This window comes from Numenius arquata, chromosome 2, assembly GCF_964106895.1.
Source record: "Numenius arquata chromosome 2, bNumArq3.hap1.1, whole genome shotgun sequence".
Classification (NCBI taxonomy): Eukaryota; Metazoa; Chordata; class Aves; order Charadriiformes; family Scolopacidae; genus Numenius; species Numenius arquata.
The window spans coordinates 33,425,945-33,446,946 of NC_133577.1; the positions used below are offsets into that span (position 1 = coordinate 33,425,945).

At 48.4% G+C, this 21,002-nt stretch overlaps 1 protein-coding gene across 1 annotated transcript in view; it reads right to left on the reverse strand.

The window, feature by feature from the left end:
- Nucleotides 1-21,002, reverse strand: part of MDGA1 (MAM domain containing glycosylphosphatidylinositol anchor 1) — a 143,516-nt gene that overhangs the window by 25,608 nt on the left and 96,906 nt on the right. Inside the window, exons 11-12 of the mRNA XM_074168643.1 lie at nucleotides 3,525-3,702; nucleotides 2,410-2,433 (exon numbers count right to left, since the gene is read on the reverse strand). Of these exons, the coding sequence (XP_074024744.1) occupies nucleotides 2,410-2,433; nucleotides 3,525-3,702 (202 nt within the window). The remainder of the gene's footprint in view (nucleotides 1-2,409; nucleotides 2,434-3,524; nucleotides 3,703-21,002) is intronic.

The following is a 21,002-nucleotide window of genomic DNA, read 5'->3' on the forward strand; positions in this document are numbered from 1 at the left end:
CTGACAAAATAAAATAGCTTGAGGGGCAGCACTGCAGGGTTTGGGTTAGAAAGTGAAGGCTGCATCCAAATGAAATTGCAGAGGAGAGGTAAGAAGGACAGAGCAGATTCACCAGCACTGGAATTTAGTCGCGATATTAAAATAATTAGTTATTCTAAGAGAACTTTAAGGTAATACCTTAGAATTAAGAGAATTCCAAGACAGTTTTTTAAAGATAAATTCTGGATTTTAGAACCAGATTAACTGATTTTTAAGAGTTACAGTCAGTCTTACTGTTAACCTCTAAATCTTTGAAATCCTCAATGTCTTTTGTTCACTTCCCCTGCTTTTACTTTTCCCCTGCTTTTTTACTTTACTTTTGCCCCAGTACCTGGCTCTGTAACCATGCCACATGCATGCCTGCCCCAATGTCATTAACATCTTATTAGGCTGAGAGAGAAAATGCATGAAGAAATAATTGTATTAAGTGACTCCCAGAGTTTGTAAATTAATCACCATTGTGCATGCCCTTGGATCAGGCTGCCAGAGGCATTAATCATCTAATCTTTGCCTTTCACTTGAGAGCTCTCACTGTTTGCTCCCAGAATTTGGCTGAGCAGCCTAGCGTGAGGACACCTTTACAATCCTGTCCAAACCCTTTTCCCTGGGGGTAGCGGTAGCAGGGGCAGTGGGAAAATAAGAGGCAGCAGCAGGGATTTCCATGTCCCTGGGATGAGAGTCTGGGAACTGAGCTGTGGCCCGAAGACAGAGCTAAGAGCCTCATATTTCACTGGCAGCAGGTCTGAAAGGAAGAGGCATCTCTGAGAGCAAGTGTGGGGGACGCAGTCAGCCTCAAGGTGTGAACTCACAGGCAAGACCCTGATGACTGGCCCAGAGATTCCAATACCCAGCACAGGCTAAGTAACTCATATCAGGGAGAAACCCTAAGCGTTGGTTTTACTGCACAAAAAGAAAGCGTGGCTGAGTTATCCTCCACCATAGGCAAATTTCATGCAGTCGTTCTGGTCTCAATCAAGCTGCCAAAGCAACCCCAGGTGAGCAGTCTGAAGGCTCAGTGTACAAAGATCCCAATAGATTGATACAATTTGGACCGAAGTTGCTCTGGCTTTACCAATGATTTATATAGTGTAAAAGCAAGTGGCAAAAAAGCCAGATTTTGTCACACCCTCTTGCAGGCTGGGATGCTTGCCTCCTCCAGCGGGTACTGAGGGACACGTTCTGAAGTGGGTCGCTGGCAAATACACTCAGTGTTTCCCAGCAAGTCTTTTATGGAGAATGTTTAAAGAGGATCAGAAAGTGGGGACAAGCAAAGCGAAGGGAATCAGGAATTAGAGCCACAAAATCCCTCTGACTCTATAAGAAGCTCCTGCTCTCAGGCAAAGCACAGTTCATCAAACCATCCTCAGACTGTGAACTTGCAAGAGTGAATGCCTCTTGGCTGCCTTAACAAGATAACCCTATACCCTGTTTCCTGGCTTTTCCTTCCCGCTGCTACACTGCAGGGCAGCAGTAGCACTTGCCTACACATACACAAAGTAATAAATGAAAAGACTGGATGCTGACTCAGCAGCTGGAAACAGGGAGAAAGAAGCAGCTACATGAAAGCACCCACTCCTCATGGACCACGAGCGAGAATTCTGCCCATCTCTGCCCAAGAGCTTTGCCTGGGCTTATATCCAACAATCAAAGCAAAGGGACTTTGTTTCAGCCCCTGAAGATCACTCTACCATTACTTACATCAGGCTAGAAATCCTCTTTTATGCTCAATGGGCATCAACGTGTTCTTCTTAAAGACCATCGTTCTGAGACATTGTGTATTCTGCTCTCAAAATCAATGGGAACTCTGGGTGCTCAATAAAGATGGGCCTGCATCTTGGTAGGAATGACTAGAAATTAAATAGGCAAGAAAGCAGTGATGACACTGGATGGAAAGAAGAAAGGGACTGTGCTTAAGGAATTTGCCAAAAGAACCAGATCTGAGCTGGATACTGCTCCATACCACCCTGCATTGATGTCAAGTGGTATCTTTCCTGGTCAGAAGAGGATGGGGAATACACATTCCTCAAACAGAGATATTCTGGGGAACACTTAATAACCTGTTCACTGGACACAGACTGACAGTGTTAGGGGGAGGATGGGTTCAAGATCACAGCCTATCCAGTCACAGAGACATCAGGTGTGAGTGGGAGGCACATCTCTGGTGTATGTCATCTCCTCACAGTAATTCAAGGTACAACAAATAGCATTACTTACTGGAAGCATTAGTGTAAGCAATTTCATCTTCTTTTGGGGAAAAAGATTTGGTGAAGACAACTGTGTATTCCAGCGTTTTGGCTTTCCTGGTCTGCTGGAGCGCTTGACTAACAGGCATTACATTCAAAACATGAGTATAAAGGTCTTGTTGCTTACCTGTTGGGTTGGGATAGTTGATTGCTGGAAGAGGAAACAGAAAAACAAGTCAGAACAGCTAGTACTCCCTCAAATCGCAAATCACAGTCAAAGTCTGAAAATAAAACAAAAGCATCTAGAAAGGGCAGAGATGCACAAATCTCCTAGAAGCATCCGGGTGAAACAGCAGTGCTTAGTGTCTGCCTTTGTGATGGATTAAGATGCTGACTCTCTGGCCTAAGCAGTAACAGACCTTAAAAAAAAATCTTCATCTAAGGGGGGATGCCAGGATTGCACAGGGGAACCCCTCTGGTAGTTTCTTTCTGGAGCACTCATTGGGATAGCATCCCCTTAGATACCAAAGCTTGGTATCTAAGAGGGACATCAAAACACTTTGAGACACTGTGGAAGCTTCAGACAACAGGTATGCTGGGGACACCAGACCTGTTGTCACTGCACAGGAAAAGAGGGTTGTGTGAAATCATGCAAACACAGGAGGAGGGGGATCTGTACTTCCTGGTGAAATACAGGGTCCAAACTCCTGATGGGAGTAAAGAAATCATAGCGTTGTGGGAATTAGGAGATTTCTGAGCTGTTGTGATGCCAGGGAGAGAAGTGTGGTCAATGTACATCAATGGGATAATCTGGGATTCAGGGCATCGGACAGAGCTACAGGTTTACTAGCGACTAGTTGGGAAAGGAACTGTGCATTCAGTTCTGGAAAGAACTGAAGCCTCCTGAAATCCTCTTACTTCTATGGGCACATGGCTAACACGTGGTGCCCAGTGGCTGTTCTCTAAAATATGCCGTTGTGCCACAGGAGGCTGCAGCATGGCTTGACTGGGGACTGGGGTTTTGGGGCTGGGCTGCCCACAGAGCAGAGAGTGCAAGTCAGAGCTGCTGAGTGAAGGATGGGTGCAGACTGGATGAGTGCTCTCAGAGGTCTCTACCTATTGCTCTGCACTGATGGCAACAGCCAAAACATGGCCAAATGTGATAGCACTGTGCCATCAAAACTCCATAGAGCAGAGTGATCCACACAAGGGTCACAGACGACAATGTCTATGCAGGCCCATGTCACTAGGCCTGAGGCTCGGACCTGCTCTTGTAGTCAGGACCGGGGAGGAGACACCTACGTTCCATGTACCGGATGACGCGGGCAGCCATATCTCCAGCCCCAAAGCTGGTGATGGGCGTCAGACGAACTTCATAGCTCTGAGGCACTTTCAGGTTGAGCAAGATGTGCTCCAGCAACAGGCCTTTCTCCATTTTCTGCACAGGAATGAAGGTTTGGATGGTGCTTCTCTGAGCCAGCTGTATGGAAAAAGAATCCACAGTGTTTCAAAAATCTGGAAAATGGAAACCTGAGGGATCCTATCCCCCATCTAACACCCTCCTCTTCCTATAAAGACAAGTACACCTAGTTTATCAATGAGATCTTGATGCAGAATCAGTTTGAGAATTCCCACCCCTGGTACAAAACAGTGAAGAGAAGCCTGAGCTCCCCCCAAGGGGAAGCTTTGGCGTGCTTATGAACAGGAGTACGACTTTAACTACGGGTCCTGGAGCAACTCTGTGTCAGAACGAATGTCTCCAAGAGCGGAGGAATGAACCCAACTCACCTCCATTAGTGCACCAAGGTCCTGTGCACACACAGAATGGCATTTTGCCAAATACACTTCACAATCACTGCTGTGGAATTCATTCATTTGTTGCCTGGGCCCTGTGGCATTTCATCTGGTGCCTCGCTGGTACCTGTCTACTGCCATGCTTCCTCAGCACCCTTCCACAGGATCCACCCTTGGATCCTAGCACACACTGCTTCTGCAGACCAGAGCAAGGGGTCTAGTTCAAGTCAGCATCCTGTGGAGTCACCAACAGGCTCCCTGTTTCTCTGGTGCCCACTGAGGCAGGAGCTGAACCATGCTAGCTGAACCATACCAACGTGAAGATTGTTCAGTCTGCTAAGGCAGCAGGGAAGTTTCAAGAAAGCAATGGGAAAAATATCGTTGTCAAAATCACCACCACTAAAAATGATGAATTATGTGTCAGTGCAACTTCCCTGCCACAGTCATGCTTGCTTGGCAGGGAAAGGACAAGAACAAGGATTGCATTGTGAAGATACTATTTCCTGCCTATTGCTGTGCGGTGCCTGGATCCTTGTGGCAAGATTTGGTCTCGATATGTTATTGGGAATGATGGTCCTGGTAAAAAGACCTTTGGGAGGGCTTTCCATGGCCCAGTGTTCACTGTGCCAGAAACTAAGCCTCTCCCTGCCTTTGATATACCCTCTAGGCTGGCAAATTCTCCTGATAGGCAGGCTCAGTGTTCGTCATTAACTTCGGAGCTACAGGATGACTGGTACAGGGATGCAGGGAGGAAGGTTTACAGCAAATCTGCCAGTGTGAAGAGTGTGGGGCAAGAAGATAGAGTGAGGGCATGGCAGAAGTGAAGGCCGTCAGCAAGGCAGGGCAGGGGAGCAATGCAGATGTGGTCCTTGGTAAGCACATGCAACCCCCCCTCTGTTTGCCTCCAGCCCTAATGTAAATAAGCCTAAGTTCAAACTCGGAAGCAACGGCTGCCACTGGAGAGCTTCCCGTGCCAGAGCCCCGTTTGTTTCCCATATATCCAGGACCCACCTCCTCACCTGAGTTGATCTGTCCACAGTTTGGACAGTGCTCCCAAGTGACGGCGAAGGGCTGGACCACATCCTGCCATGGTATCATGCTGGGGCAGAGACTGGCCCCTGGGAATCCATGGCTGCATGTGGTTCTCACAGTGAAGAACTTTGTACCTGCCTTAAAAAAATTAGGGTGCAAGTTGTTTGAGGAACTGCTTTCTGCACCCTCTTCCTCCTCCCGCAGGCAAGATGGGTCAGAGGGCTGGGAACTGCTCTGGTGCCTTCTCCGAGCTTGGTCCCTTCTTGCAAGGCACCTGGGAGCAGTCCCAGAGGGCTGGACCAGGGCACGGCCTCTGGGAACCCAGCATGAACTTGGCACCAGGATGCTGCTAGGATCCATTTGTATCAACAGCGCCCCATCTGCAGGCACAGAAGCTGAGTGCTGATCCAACTGGCATGGCTACTGCTCAGCCCTCCCATCTGCCAGCCCTCTGCACCATCACTTTGCCAAGCAAGAGCAGAACTGGCTCCCAGCAGCAGTGACCTCACCTGGGATCATCAGCACCAGACCCCCAGTTATCTGGGAGGAGAGGAGGGGTCACAAGCCAAAAGCAGGCAGCTGGTGCAGTACAGCTCCTGGCATGGAGCTTTTTGGGGAACGCAGCCTGACTGGGGGGGCTAGTGGCAGCTCCTCCCCTCAGGCTGCCATGAGCCGGGGCACTGGGAAGGCAGCCAGCGGACTGGAGGAGGTCAGGAGCCATTTCCCTTGTCTAGACATAACCTTTAGAAGAGAAACAAAATGGAGAATCAGAGAGAAGCCCGAGCGTGAGATTCAGACAGTGCAAATTCCACCTCAGCTGAGAGTTAGCTGGAATTTGGGTATCTAAAGCCTCTGGGAGCAATGTCAAATCACTTTCTCTCCCACATGACCTAATCCAGGACAAACCAAGAAATCAACCTCCAGTCTGGCCTGCAAAGCCCTAGATCCCCTAGTCGAGTCTATCCTTAGAGGCACATGGGTTTAACTAAATAAATACCTGGAGAGAGAGAGAGAGCAGACTGGAGTCTAGCTCTAGCCCTATAAGGAGACAAAGTGCAGCCATGCTCGCTTGGGAAAAATGCATGAGGAGGTGCAACGGAGGTATCTCGGCTCCCCCTCTCCTACCTTTTCAGGCTGCTGCTTGCAATGATTTAGCTCTGATCTGCAGAACAATACGTCTGTCTTACCCCTGCAAAATCATCCAACCCAGACCCTGGGAGAAACTCCCTTTGAGAAAAATTCACTGGCCCATCAATACACATCTCCGTTCCTGCTGGGATGGAGTTGAAAAAACACTCCCATGGGCCTACAGAAGGCAGTATGCCATTGACTTTGTTTTACAGACCTCGAAGGAGAATGCTCCAAGGACCCATTAATTTCACTTGTGCTTCAGGGGCTCCCATCATCTCACACCACGCAGGCCATAGCTGCCCTCCAGAAGTTTGCTGGCAAAATCAACACAGCACCAGCTGAAGCCTTGCCCAGAGCCCAGTTATGTGGCTGGAGGTGGCACCAGCCTCTCTGCCACCACCAATAACTTTTCACATTTCCATCCTAAGACAGCTAGTGTGTCTTTCCCCTCCACAAAATACTTGACACCTAACTCTTCTCTTAGCCTGTGTCCTGTCTCTATTCAACCTGCAACTTGAACAGACACAGCAACTGGCTGCCATTGGGGCTGCCCTCTGCCCATCTTTGCTACAGTCCCTACAGTCTTGGTATCCCGACTGAACTGGCCCGGGATGTCCTTGAAGGACTGGCTCTTCTGGGTGAAAAACAGCATTGGGCAAACATGCTCCCTGGGCTAGCTTCAGCCATCAGGAGAAAGGTCCAGGTGCGCTGCCAGCAGAGTTTAAAAGGCACAAAATTAGTGCAACGGAGAAAAAGGCGCCAGCTCCAGCCTGCTCTGTGCACACTGAGCAGGTGCCAGCTTCCAGTCACTAGCACAGGTCCAGCAGACAGTGACATTAAGGCCAAGGTCTGGCTTTGCCTCCCCCTCCCTAAACATCCTTTGCCTCCCTGATTGCCAGCAGCAGGTCTGTGCAGAGCTGCATGCATCGGTCCAGCAGGAACCCTTTTTTTAATCCTCTGCTCCAATCGCCCGCTGCTGCCCTCAATTCTCCTGCTCTGTGCATGCTCTTCTCCCATGCTACCCTGGTATCTTCTTCCCTCCACCCCCTCCTCAGCCTCCTTTCTCCTGATCACGCTGGCCCAGTGCTCCAGCTTAATATTGCTGTAGTGCAGTTAATAAAGCAGAGGCAGGCGCAGAGGACAGTGAAACGCTGGCCACCTTATTAGAGATGCTGAAGCCTCAGTGGAGGATCTCACGCAACAAGCTCATTCATCACCAGGCTCGGGATGCTGCCAGTGGGGCCAGAACAAGAGCACAGCACAAAGCACAGCCTCATCTCTGCCTTCATCTCCTTTCATTTCCAATAATGAGAGGGCGGGGATGGGAAGAGATAAAACAAACAAACCCACAGTTTCTACCAGCTGTCTGTGAATATCACACAGGCTACAGAGGGGAGAATGTTCTTGCAGAATGAGCTTGCTAGAAACACCTTACAAAGGGCAAAATCAGCCCCACGTGGGATGTATGTATTCACACACACAGTGTGCAACCTGTCCCTTTCCCCTGTCACTTGCAAAGCAGTATTAGCAACCAAGGGAAAGCACAGTCACACGTTCATAGGTACTTAGCCATTGAGCCTCTGGGACCTGCAAACTAGGTCTGCCCTTTCTCATTCCTCACCATCACACCCTATTGGAAGGTATTGTCTGCCCAGTCCCCCGTCATATCATTTGAGCTGGCTCGTGATGCTTAGAGAGTGCTTGTCCCACTGTGGCCAGCCAAGCCTACTCATGGTCCAGCAGCACACACCGAGAGCCTCAGAGAGAGAAGCAGGATGGTACACTACCCCTGTCCCCTGCTTCCATCCCAGCTGGGATGCTGTCACAGCAGAAGGGTCCAAAGTACAACACCGCCACATCTACACTTTCTGCTTATGTAGGTTATTAAAGGAAAAAAGGATGTTGTTTTCAGACTGAATGATGTTTAAGCCAGGTACAGATCAGCTAACAGACATAATAAAGCTGAAGTATATTAACAATCACATCTGTCAATAGTTAATGTTGCAGTCCTGCTCAACAAACCACACCACACATTCACAAGACTACGATAACCTACCTGTGGTGAGATTTGGTGTGACCTGCATAGCCACACATGTGGTCTCACAACCAGCTGCACATTAGGCAGCTGCATGCTTGTTTGAGGGAGAAATTAGAAAGAAAACCCGTTGCATCACCAAGACCCAGGGAATTATTGCAAGCACCAACTAAAAAAGTGTACATTAAAATCATGCAGATTCCCCAACAAGCTGACTGGAGCAAAGGAACTGCTCTGTGAGCATCCAGCTTCCCAGCATTGCTATTCACTCCTGCCACTCTCTCCTTACTTGTCCCGCTTCTTCAGCAACTTCTCAGCACAGAGCATGAGCTCTAGCTCTGCTTTCCAGTATCTCCCCTCCAAATCCTTTCCACACACACTCACTCACTCTCTCTTTTTTCTCACCCTCATTCAAATTCTCCTGGCTGCTCCTTCCTGCAGCACAAACGAGACAGGGGAGGCTGCCTGCGCTCCCACTCCATCTTCACCAGCTAACTGCAGACATGGGGCACTGGAAAAGCTCCCAGCTCCCATCCCCAGCCACCCCAGCCTCTCCGAAGGGAGAGGAGACGGCAGACAAAGGCACGGCAGCCTCACATGCAGGGTGGTCCCTCCCTCCGACAGGCTCTTCCTCGCTCCCTGTGCAGCTCCACAGAGGAGCACAGCAGACAAATGATGTCTCTGGCATGCGTACAGGTGGGACATTAGGCTGAGTTCCCCCCTCATCACAGCCCAACTATAGGGCACCTGGTGATGCAGGAAGCACGGGTATCTCAAAAAGGTCCGAAAGAAGCATAGGGCGATAACATGGTCAAAATAATCTTTAGCTGCCTGTGCAGCTGGTGGGCTGCACTCTTCAAGCAACAGCAATCAAAGTGGTCTTCGAAGTTCAGTTCCCTGGCAGCAGTAGGTGCAAGGGCATCTGTCTCTTTCATATGCCCAGGAGAACAGTCTCAGCTAAGCTGCCCAGTTTCTCATCAGGCATAGACATCCCATTTAGCATGGTCCAAGGGCCAGAAGGTGACAGCAGCAGAAAGACGCTTTTCCTCTGACAGGCAATATCACACTCAGGGTGTGAAAGAGCCTCCCATTTTTACCAGTTCAGTCTGATTGCCAAGAGTCTTGGACACATAAAATAGCTCTGTCCTAGAGTGCTGCAGGCATCATCTCATATCAGATTTCCCCTGTGGCTGCGACTGCCATGAACTCATCCCCAAGAAGTCCAGCTAAGACACAGCCGCTCACTTCCAAAGGGGGTGTTGTTCACAAAGACCAGAAACAATCACACCATTACCCTCAGCATGATGGGACTGTGGCCTTAAACTGGTGACAGACAGGAAAGATACTCTCAAGCAGCCCATCCTAAGGACTGGAAGGGGTTGAGCTTTGTTATGGTGCTGTTAGCAACTCCTGGGATGAACATGGAGCTCTGCACTGCAAAATACCATGCTACCTCAGCAGACATGCCTTGCCCTTAATTTCTGCCCCAACTGCACCTCCAAAGCTACAGTAAGCCTTACAGAGAGGTAAGTTAAAAGAGTTTAGATGCCATGGACTTCTTAAAGCTAAAAAAAAAAAAAAGAAAAAGATGATGACAGGATTAATGTGTGTCAGAGTTTACAGTGTCAAAGACTGAGTGCAAATTACCCAAGGGCCAGACCCATTCTCCATTGCTGGAGAATGAGAGCCCAGGAGATGAGTTCCACAGGTAGAAATAAGATCATTGCAAATTCCCTGGGAAAAGAGGAATGAAAAATGCTTAGGAACAGAGGCAGGAGAGAGGTGGGGACAGGGAATCTTAGGAACCTCTCCTGAACATGAGGCTCCAATATTTGCCACAATGATGGAAAAATGTGCCATAAATCTGGCCCTTGTCTCTCACTGCTTTCCATTCACTTTCTGACACACAGCAATGGATTGAGATTCTGGCCCTTGATGTCACCTTGGTGCCACAGGGCAGAGCAGAGGAAGATGGTTTGCCTTTGACATTGCAATTGAATACCACAGATTTGATTCTTGCTCTGCGTATTTTGGCAGAGAGAGAAAACCCCTCTGCACTGGCAGCCCTCTCCTATCTTCCAGGAGTACAGAAAAGGGAACAGCCCAGCCACGTTCAGGAACAGAGTAGGGGAAGTACACTCCTGGCTCACAGAGTCCAGTCCCCTGTCACCACAGAGGCTACCTCTGCTTATTCATTTTATGAATGTATCACATCCCATCTTAAAAGCCGTTCCTGTTTGGCCTGCTCCTCCCACTGGATGGCTGTTCCAGAGCCTGACTGCCTTAATGTTCTCATTTCCAGCCTTAATTTATTCACAGGCAGCTTGCACCCAGTTGATCTCATGCCAATATTGTCCTTTAGCTTAAATGGCTCTTTTCCCTCCCTGCTGCTTGACCCCCTGATGTTTTTATAGACAGCAATCACACCCCCTCTCAGCCTCTACTTTGCCAGGCTAAACAAGCTGAGCACTCTGTGCCTCCTCTTGTAACACAGACTCTCACTTTCCCTGATCCACCCTATAGTCCTTTTCTGCATCATCCCACTTGCTGGAGTTCAGTATCCCAGCCCTGCCTATAGGATGCAGTAGCACTTCTCTACCTTGCCTGGAAGTACCTCAGGCTTCAGCTAGGAGTACATTTGCCCTTTTTCACACCTGCATCTTACCAGCAGTCCCTTGAAGTCAACTACTCACTCACCGACATCATTCCTCCACTTCAGTCATTTCCCACTGATGAGCTCCCAGCCTGCAGCAGATTCCTCTGATAGCACTCTCCACATGCACGACCTTGCCTTTGTACTGCTGCATTTCATCCCACCTGAACCACTCAAGTAGTTTTCTGTCTTTCAGATCTTCTTTACGATAGCCTGATCCTTCACTGAGGTGGCATTGCATCCCAATCTGGTGTCAGCTGCACAACATTTCAGCAGCACAATCCTAATAGGGGATTCTGATCTGACTGGCTGGTATCAGCCATGGGGAAGATGCCTGCCCACTCAGCAGTGTAGGTGCCATCTGGAAAAGCCATTTGGGTAAGTTTTGGTTAGTGGAGAAATCTGGTTTGAATATGAAGACATCACTGTAATGTTTCTCTACAGTCTCTCATCAAAATTCCTGTGCCTGTCAGGTTGGATTAAAACATTTTCCTGGTTAGTACTTCATCATCACCTTGAATGGAAATGGTGTCAAGCATTAACAGCGTCAATTAAAGGGCTAGAGTAAGTTTAAAGCTGGATTTATTTCATTTTCCTTGCTTGATGACCATTACTCATTAGGGATTTCCACAGCAAATAATCACACTGCAAACATAAAGTTGGCATTTGCCAGACAAGCACACCAGTGAACCAAAATTCATGCCTATGTTGTTCATCAGTCAAGCACACAGGTTCATATCCTGGGGTTATTCCAGCATGGATAGCCAAATCAAATCCATTATTCAGCCTAAATAAGAAGTCCTGGAAGCTTTTCCTTCTAAATTGTCCTTAGCAGGAGGCTCTCTTTCTGGGCTGAAACACCCTCAGCTCCGAAGAGAGAAGAAATTGCGACCTTCAGTAGCTACCGAGGACAGCTGGAGCCATCTAAGCCAGGAGACAGTCTCTTTCTCTTCCTCTTGCACACACAATCAGCTGTCCATCCTCATTAGGTGCCAGGAGCAGCAGTTTACAGCTTCCTAGAGAAGCCAAATTGGTGCTGTCATGAATTACTGTAAGTGCTTGTTCCACACTCTTCAATAATGTCTTTCATTAGGGGCTGATCAGAAAGCAATATGTATTTTATTAGCATATGTTCCCTAGTCTAAGAAGAACAGACCTAATCTTCACTCTGTCAGGAAGACAGTCAAGTAAAAGCCTTAACTGAGCCACAGCATGACTGGCAACTTCATGAGCCATGGGCTTACTGGGGCATCACAAGGCTGCACATCCTGAGGAGGGGGAGCCCAGGAGTTGGAGAAGAAAAAGGGGTTAAACTAGCACCTGAATTTGGTGATGGGTGGGAAGGAAGGGAAAGCCACGCACTCCCCAGTCCGCGCAAGAAGCCTATGTTGGTGTCACTGTGGTTTGTACTGAGTTAGACAGGTTACGTGTATGCCTAGCTATGCTTGTTATCTCTCTCCTACAGTCTTTCAGCCATATCTTCGATCACAAAGGCACATGCGGTCTTTCTGTTCAGACTGGAAGCTCTGTACTGCTGCTGCAAGATCCTACCTGCAACCTGAAATCACGTCTTTGTCTGCAGCATGGTCATCAGCTGAATAAGGGACAATACCCCTCATGTCACTCCACAGCCCCTTCCTACCCAAAGCAATGGTTTCAGTCCCTTTTGAGCCTCACATCTGAAAATCAGCACTGCTCAGTGCCTTACTGGATCCAACTTTATACCCATGCCTAACCTCAGCGAGTAAAGTCTTCTCTTCCACCAATTTCCTTGCACTGGGCATGACTACCTCCATCCAGAGCCATGTACATATCTATGCACCATGCTGTCAGCACCTCTGGCTCCAAGAAGAAAAATCAAGCAGGCCCCGCACAGCCCAGGTTTCCTCAGCTGCAGCTAGGTTGAGTTCTGAGACATTTTGTCTATAATATGGTTGTGACTTAACAAGGAAGACATGCTCCACCAACAGGAGTTGCCATCTCCCAGGCTTCTTTACTTCAATTGCCTACAGACCCTGGCAGAGGCCTCCATTGGGGCACCTTTACCCTTGAAAACAACAATTAATAAAGGATGGGGCTATTGCTTGCTGGAGGAGAAATAGCCTTTGTGTGGGACTCTGGACTTCCCAGTCTGGTACACGTAATTAAGGTATATAGGTAAGTATCACTCAGAGTCTCTGGCAACCTCTAACTTAACTGCACTTGCTCTGTGCAACTGTCTCTGTTAAATAAGAGGCAGGCAGCACAGCACGTGGGGAGAGCCAGTAAGTCCTTCACTGGCAGCATTACTGCATACATTTCATTTCTTTATGAAACACAGTCAAAACATCTATCTCGTGCCTACTCCTGCCTGTTTGTCACTAGCTATGGGAGAGACTACATCTCTCTTCCACACCCTTCCCCCTTCACACACTCTCCCCTCTTATCTCCAACACATTCTAGGAAGTGAGAACCAGAAAAAAAAACCAAAACCAAGAACAATACCAAAAAAGGAAACAGAAACAAAAGAAAGAAGAGGTGGAAAATAGGAGGGAGAACGGAGAAGGGGAAGAAGGTGCACAAAGAAAAGACTCTGAAGCAGCAGGAGGAACATGGGCTGACTACTGAAAACAACAGATCAGCAGAGTAAATGGGAGGAAGCTGCATCACAGCCTATTGACAGGGACTCTCAGAAAGACTCAATAACTAGCATGTACCCCTTGAAGCCACCAAAGGAGCGTGGGTAAGAGATGCACACAAAGGACGCACTTTTATCTTTGATACCTGGCAAGCATTTTTCATCCTGTGCTCAGCTTTGTAAAACACAAGCCAATAGCCTGCTGGATACGAACAAGCACAATGGTGTGAAAACAACACCTCAAGCCTGCAAGGCTGATATGAGGGGTATATTGGTTGGGGGAATGTGATTATCTCTTCTCTCACATTCTCCTTACCCTGAATAAGCACTGAACAGTGGTGTTAGGAGCTATAGATAGATGAGATTTTGCTACTAGATGTGTTTTAAGATCATATGAGCCTTTCCTGTGAGATTATTTGTATGGTTCTTCTCAGGTACTGTAACTATTCCAAACAGAACTAAGAGTGGGAAAGCTGTTCGCAATTATTTCGTTGTACTAGGCAAGATAAACAATATCCTGTGTTCTCTCTTGCACAGTCAAGCATTTGAATTGCATTAGGAGCAGTGCTTATGAAAAGTGAATGTTAAGACACAATTTCTGCTGCAAGGTGCCTTATGAATGGCAAGCCATAATGTAAAACTTTCAGCTACCCTGTTGTGGGCAGGTTATCTTGCTTACTTTGGATAATCAGAGAAGAGAAATGGTACCATGACGCATAACTAACCTGCCATTGCTCATATTATCAATTCTACCAACTAACTGATTATAAATGGTCTGTGGACTAGGGATAACCAGCTCAGGAAAACCATGAATCATACTGAAAAGCAATTTGTGAATGCAAAAAGACAGAATTAGTCAGACTAATTCACTAGTTAGGCATTATTTGCTAAGATCTCGTGGGCAAAGGGAAGTCTCAATAGCAGCATTAGAAGATGTTAGGCAGACCTAAGGGGCAAACTTCATCCCATGGCTCCCAGCCATTTTCACTGAACTCACCTGACCTACCCATGCTGGTTGGGTCTGTGTCGAGCTTCCCCAGCCAGCCTTGTAGGAATCACTCCAATCCTCTGGCTGACAGGGCTAACAACAACCATGGCCAGGCAGATACTTCCACCTGCAGTGAGCAATGGCCAGAAGGAAACTCGCTTCCTTTGCGCTGGGTGGAAGCCGACTTAGCCAGTAAAGAATACATGAAATGCAGAAAAATTTCCTTGTTTCCCACCCCTGCCAAACATCTGGCTGTCCTGGAGTCTTCCCTTACAACACAGGTAGAGAAGACCTTGTTCTAGCTGCTGGTCTCATCAACACATCATCCTCCCATGACAAAATCCTAGGGACAAAAGGAGACATGGCTCAACATGCTGTCAGCTGCAGTGACTGATGTTGTGTCCCATTTTCAGGCAGCAGAGAGGACAGCTGAGGCAGGGTCCTGCCCTCTCCACTCCCAAATGCCTTTGGCAAAGTTGCTGCTTTACCCCTAGGTCCCACACAGCAATCTCATTAAGCTTCAAGCACAGCTTGTCCATCAAATGCTATTGATCAGCCAGCTCTCCTTCCAACACTGTGTGGCTGCCACTCGGTCCCACCATATGTCCCAAACCTCTCCCCCTCTTGCAGCCTGAAAAGGCAGTGTCACCTCTCCCTTCTCTTACTTTCCCTGGCTTTGTGTCACGATGGCTGTTCTAACCATCCGCTGAGCACACCTCCCGTTGACATGCTGGCTTCTCTCCGCATCCTTTTCCACCTCCCTCAAGGCTGAGTTCTGCCCAGCATCACGTACGCCACTAGCTCAACCAAAGGCAACTGACTTGAGAGCACAAATATAATCTGCCTGTTCTCTCTGCCTGAACAAAAGGTGAAATAAAATTAAAAAAAAAAAAAAAGAAAAAAAAAAGAGCATCAGTGAGGGAGATGGGTTAGAGCTGAAAAAACACCTTTTTCCGCTACAGAGGATGGCTCAGCAGAAAGGTGGAATTGCGTTGATTTGATGTTGTCCCATACGACAGCAGCCTGCGATCAGACATGAAACTGGCAGCCAAGGTAGGCAAAAAAGAAGACAGGACTAAAGAAGCTTTCTGGCAGACATGACTTATAAGCCATCCCACAACAGAAGGTCTGCTTTGAGATTCAGTCCTGGGCAAACATTGGGAGGCCAAGTCACTGCAGTCCCCAGTCCTAGCATCAGTGAGATAGGACCACCACAACCTGTATCAAGTGAAATGACGAATAGTAAAGGGATGTGCCATTTGTCACACCCCACAAATGTTTTGATCCATGCAATTTGCACGCAGCCAGGGCAACCATCTGCTGCTTCACGGGAAGTCACACTCCCTTCCTCACTGCAGCCGGCTGGGACTGCGATGCTCTAGCAGGGAGAAGGAAAGGAAAAGGGACTCGTACATGCTTTTCCATGTACTCTGTCTGTACTCACACTGGGGCATCTAGCTGGGCTGTCCAGTTAAGCAACCTCTGAGCAAGAGGACTTCTCGGTAGCTGCGGCACTACAAGCCCTTTCCCTTTTTCCAGGTAACACCAGGCCAGCACACCACAGATCACATCTTATCCAGAGCAGGATGGGTCCCTCCCCCCTTTACAAGCCACAACTACACCTTTTAAGCTATTATGAAAAGCAGTTAAGAGGACAGCCATGACTGTTTTTTAGTTAAGCTGTCCTAAAATCTCCTCTTATCACTTCCTTGGCTCCTGCAGGGTCCCCCAGCTGAAAGCCCCACCACAGCACTAGTGGGTGGATGCATGGGGGGCACAGTGCCCTAGTAAGCCTCAGGGTGAGGGCTGTGGACCCAGGCCTGTCAGCAGCCCCCTCGTAAGGCAGTTACCTTGGTGATGGCAGCGTTGCCCAGACAGCACATAATCCCCGGAGCCAGCAAAATGTTAGCCCTTTGGTTCGTAAAGCAAGTTCAGCTACCCCTGCCTGCCTCGCGCAGAGCTGCCTTCTTTCTTAGCCCTCAGCGGCCCCCCGGCCCTGAGGTACAGCCCTCAGGGAACACCCCCTGAGGCACTGGCTGCTTGGCTTCCCAAGAAGCTTTGCCTGAAGCCATGGTTGTGATCTGCAGAAGAAAACGGATTGCATTCACCTCCCAGAGCACAGGGCTGGGCTGCTGCAAGGGCCACCACCCCTTCGAGTACATCACCTTTCTGCCTTCATAGATTTTCCTAACCTGAGACCCAACAAACAAGTGGGCTTATCATATCTAGAGGCAGAGAAATCAACACTGTATGTGTCTGTTTTATAGTCTTCTCCAGGCACTGGCTACTGCTGAAGATGGGAGGAGACAGGCTTTTGGCGTGGAGTTTCCCACTACTGATGAGTGCAGGGCTGGGAGGATTAGCTTGCTCTGGAAGTTTATTCAGCCCTGGCTGCACAAACCAGCTGTTTATTTCCTCACAGGGCTGCTTACAAGCATTGGAAGATGCATCCAACTTCACTAGGCTAGTTCTTCATGTACCAAGGGCCATGCACACAGGTTCATCAAACCATGGTGGTGCATGAATGGGGGAAGTATAATGATGCAAATTAACAGTGTTCTCAATCAAACATTTAAGTAAAAGACTATGGGCTAGTGCACTGCTTGCTCATCCTCCCTTTCGAGCAGTGTCCCCTCTGCTTGGTGGGAAGAGAGTGAGAGACATCCTTGCCCTGGTCTGCGTGCCCTGGGTGGGGAGTCTGGCTCCGTGTGGTTTCCAATGAAGCCCAAGACAGACAGCAGTTGACAGACACTGCTAAAGTGGGCTCAGAGGAGAGCAAAAGAACAACTCGGAGGCAGAAATGAAGCGATAGATCCGCAGCCTGTGGGCCTCAGCACAAAACCTCTCCCCCTGTGTTGCAATGGCCATCAGCAGAGTTAACCTTCCGCTCTAATCACAATCATTAAATTCCTGCTAACGCCCCTGTCCTATGTTTGTCCAAACAGCTCTGTTATCTGTCACCTCCCCACACGGTGGGCCTGGCTCCCCACTGCCGCAGCTCTCATTAATGCCGCTTGGGCTGGCTGATGAGGCAAGTGGCAGCCGGCTCCAGAGCCCAGATGAGTATTGTAGACAGCAGGGGATGTTTATCCAACATGGAGGGGATGAAAGTACAAACAAAGAGAGACCATACAATTACTCAGGCATTGCACAGGGCCAGTCTCATTAAAGACAGTCTCCCTGACAGGATTAATCTGAAGTGACAACCCAGTGAGCTAATTTAGCAAATGGGTCCAGGGCTTGGCCTGGTGCAAATTAGAAGGGTCTGTCTGGCAGGTAGAGCTGAGCCTGTTCCGAGGAGGGGAAAGGCAGGAATGTGTTAAGCTGGCCCCATTCTGGCCTGAGCCTGAGTACCAGAAGGTACGGAGGAGACGGCAGCCTCAGGTCTCCTTGAGGGGCACAATGAAGATTAAACTTCCCTACTGCACCAATACCTTCTCCTTCCTCTTTCTCCTGCAGCCTCAGGTCACAGATGGGTTCCAGCTCATTAAGTGCACAGTAATTCTGCCACTATCCCCTGTAACCACCAGCCCAGCTCAGATCTTTCCTCCAGGATGCAACCTGCTTGCAATATTAGATGGCTTTTCATTTCTCTTTAATGTTAGAGCAGAGCTCTGGGAGGGGATAAAATACACAGAGAGAAACAAGCAACTTAAAAGGCTTTTTATTTTTTAAGCAAAGATCTGGTTTGAGGAGGCTGCTTTGAATCCCCAAGCAATGAAAAACATTTTCAGTTGGAGTGCAGTGCCTCAGTGCCTTTCTATGCTACAAGAATGAATACATGGAAGAAAAAAAAGCTGACCAAACAAACAGCCCAAAAGCCTTATGGCATCTGCCCACAAAACAGGCCACCCAAGGCTGAAAACTCCTAAGTAAGGTGGGTTGGCATTGGGATCAGTCGCCTTGGAGCAGGAAAGGGAAAACCTCCCAAGCTGTGGGGAAAGATGATTGTGAGGGCCCTGTGGTTCCTCCGTGGGGATGTATTCCCCTCTGAATTGCCACTCAACACAAAGCCACTGCCTACCCCACCTGACCGATACACTGCAGGAAATAACAGCCTGTTCACTGAGACATACAGCAGAGGCTTTACAAGAAGCTTGCTCCACATTGTTATCGTATGCGCTTTGCCTGGGTCAGTGGCTCCAAGCTGTCAGGCTGTTTATTTGGTTTTAATCGAAGGTTAATTCTTATTCTACTGGAACTAGTACGTCTGCTGTGCCTCTCAGCCTGCTCCGCAGTGCCGGGAACAATCAGCTCCTGTGGAAATGCACCTGTCTGTCTTGCTGGGAGTCCCCATGCGTCACTTAGGAAACCAAATTTCCCCAGACTGCTTGCAATCCCCCCAGGAATGCCTAACCAGCCCTCAGAAGCTGTGGAACAGGAAGAGTTAGAGGAGCCACAGCACCAGCCAATTAATAAGCAGCACTTTGACTCTCACCCAGCCCCATTTTCAGCAGCTGCAGCAAGAAAATTTAATTTGAGGGTTCCCAGGTGCCTTCCAAAGCATTCTGCTACTTAGGGATCTTCATATTGCGTATGCCAAGAGCCGTTCAAGCAAACTGGGGAGAGCGAAATGAAAACCAGCAAAGCATTTTACAACCAGTGGGCATTCCAGCTGGCTGCCCTTTCAATTCCAGCTCAGCAAGAGTTAATCCCCCCAGACAGCCCCTTACCACCCGAGAGTGCAGGCTTCTGCTGCCCTATTCATTCATCCTTAAGATGCTGAAGAGCACCTGCTGCTGACCGCTGAGGCTGGGGAGCTCCCAGGGCTGGAGGAGAAGGTGGGCTGGCTGGCTGGGTAAGCTTTCATCAGCTTTTTGCTGGCAATAAATCAGTCACGTCTGGCCATGTGTAAGGCCCGTTTTATCTGAGAAGAATATTCCACTTCAATCCTAGCTCTCCAGGAGGATTTCTGTGCCACTACAGCCAGTGCCTGGGAGCCAGCGTATGCAGCGAGGAGGGTGCACAGGCAAACAGCAACTCCTCATTCAGGCAGACAAATCCCCTTTCTTAATAGCTCTCCAGTCAGCAACACTTTTAAGCTTTTGAGCTTTTCACAGTTATATTCAGTAATGTCACCATGTTCTGCAGTTCAGTGATGGAACAGCATGACATAAAGCTCAGTCCAGGTGCCCCGGCACAGAGAAGAAGGTGCAACAAAGCAGCAAAGTTGATGGGAAGTGGAAGAGGGTGATGGCGCAAGGAAGAGAGTGAAAGGTATCAGTCACAAAGGCTGCTTGGAGCCCAAGTGAGACATGGTGGGGCAAACGCCAGGAAGGCAGGACACAGGCAGCTCTGGGAAGTGGCAAGTTGGAGACAAGAGGGGATATGATCCTCTGGGACCAGGAAATTAAAAATGGTCAGTGAAATCTCAGTATGGCACATAGAGGCAGAGACCTCACCACAAAATGCAAGTGTCTTTGTAGGAGGAGGGCCAGGAGGAGGCAATACCAAGAAAGCCTTTTCTAGAGTGTTTCCTGCTTGTGCTTGACAGAAGTGGGAACAAATCTCCCCTGCTTCCTCCTCACTCTGCCCCCCCTTATTCAGACCCAGGCCACCTGTAGCTGGATCTAAGACCCTGCCCATTCATGATACTGGGCTACAGCGGGGCCATGGTATAACACTCCTCTAAAACATACCACTCAATAGTCACAACTATGTAGTGACACTGCAAAAGAAACATTAACAGCAGTAACCAATGGGGTATGAACAAAACCAGGGGGGGATAAATTTGCATGGGCACTCAGCTTCCTTCATGTCATAACTTAAAGCAGAAATATGATTTTCCCTTTTCCTGATCCCTTTCAGTAGGACCTCAATGAGGAACAGATCCAAGACTACTTTTAGGCACTGTGCAAAAGGAAAAAACCCTTGACATCACTGGAGAAGGATAAAAATCACAAATTAGTTCCTTGAGTTGCAGTGCTGATAATAGCGAAACTCGGCGAAGAAGGAAGGGGTACTATGACAAACTGCCTTCATTATTAGAGGCTCCCCTGTGTCCTGTATTATTATTAAGCACTGACAATGTGCTTCGTGTGGTTTGAGTACCAAAACAAAGGCTGTCCCACCCCAGAGAGCTCACAATCAAACGGAGACATAAAACTGGAGCCTACTGTGCAGAACTAGAGGAAAGAGACACTTGGATCTTTTTAATTGTTTTGTTTTCATTCTACAGTAAACAAACTTTTCCTTGCAAAATGCATTTGCTTTCAAGCTACCACTGAATGGCAAGAAACACCAATTTTAAGTGCCCCATTTTTAAAAAACATTGAATGCAGGCACTTTGCTGAGTGTGGATGAAAGTACCTGGCAATCCTGCTAGGTTAATGTGCTCTTTAAAAACATCACACTCTTCTTCCTAACCTTCTCCAGCCAGTGATCCCTTCAGATTTCCCTCAGTTCTTCCTCCCCACCCCAGTATGATTTCTCTTCAGCCTCAGAAACCTTGAAACCCACTTCTTTTCCCCTGCAGAGTTTATATAGTCCAAATAGCTTCATTACTGTGACAATATGAAAGCCCTTTTGCA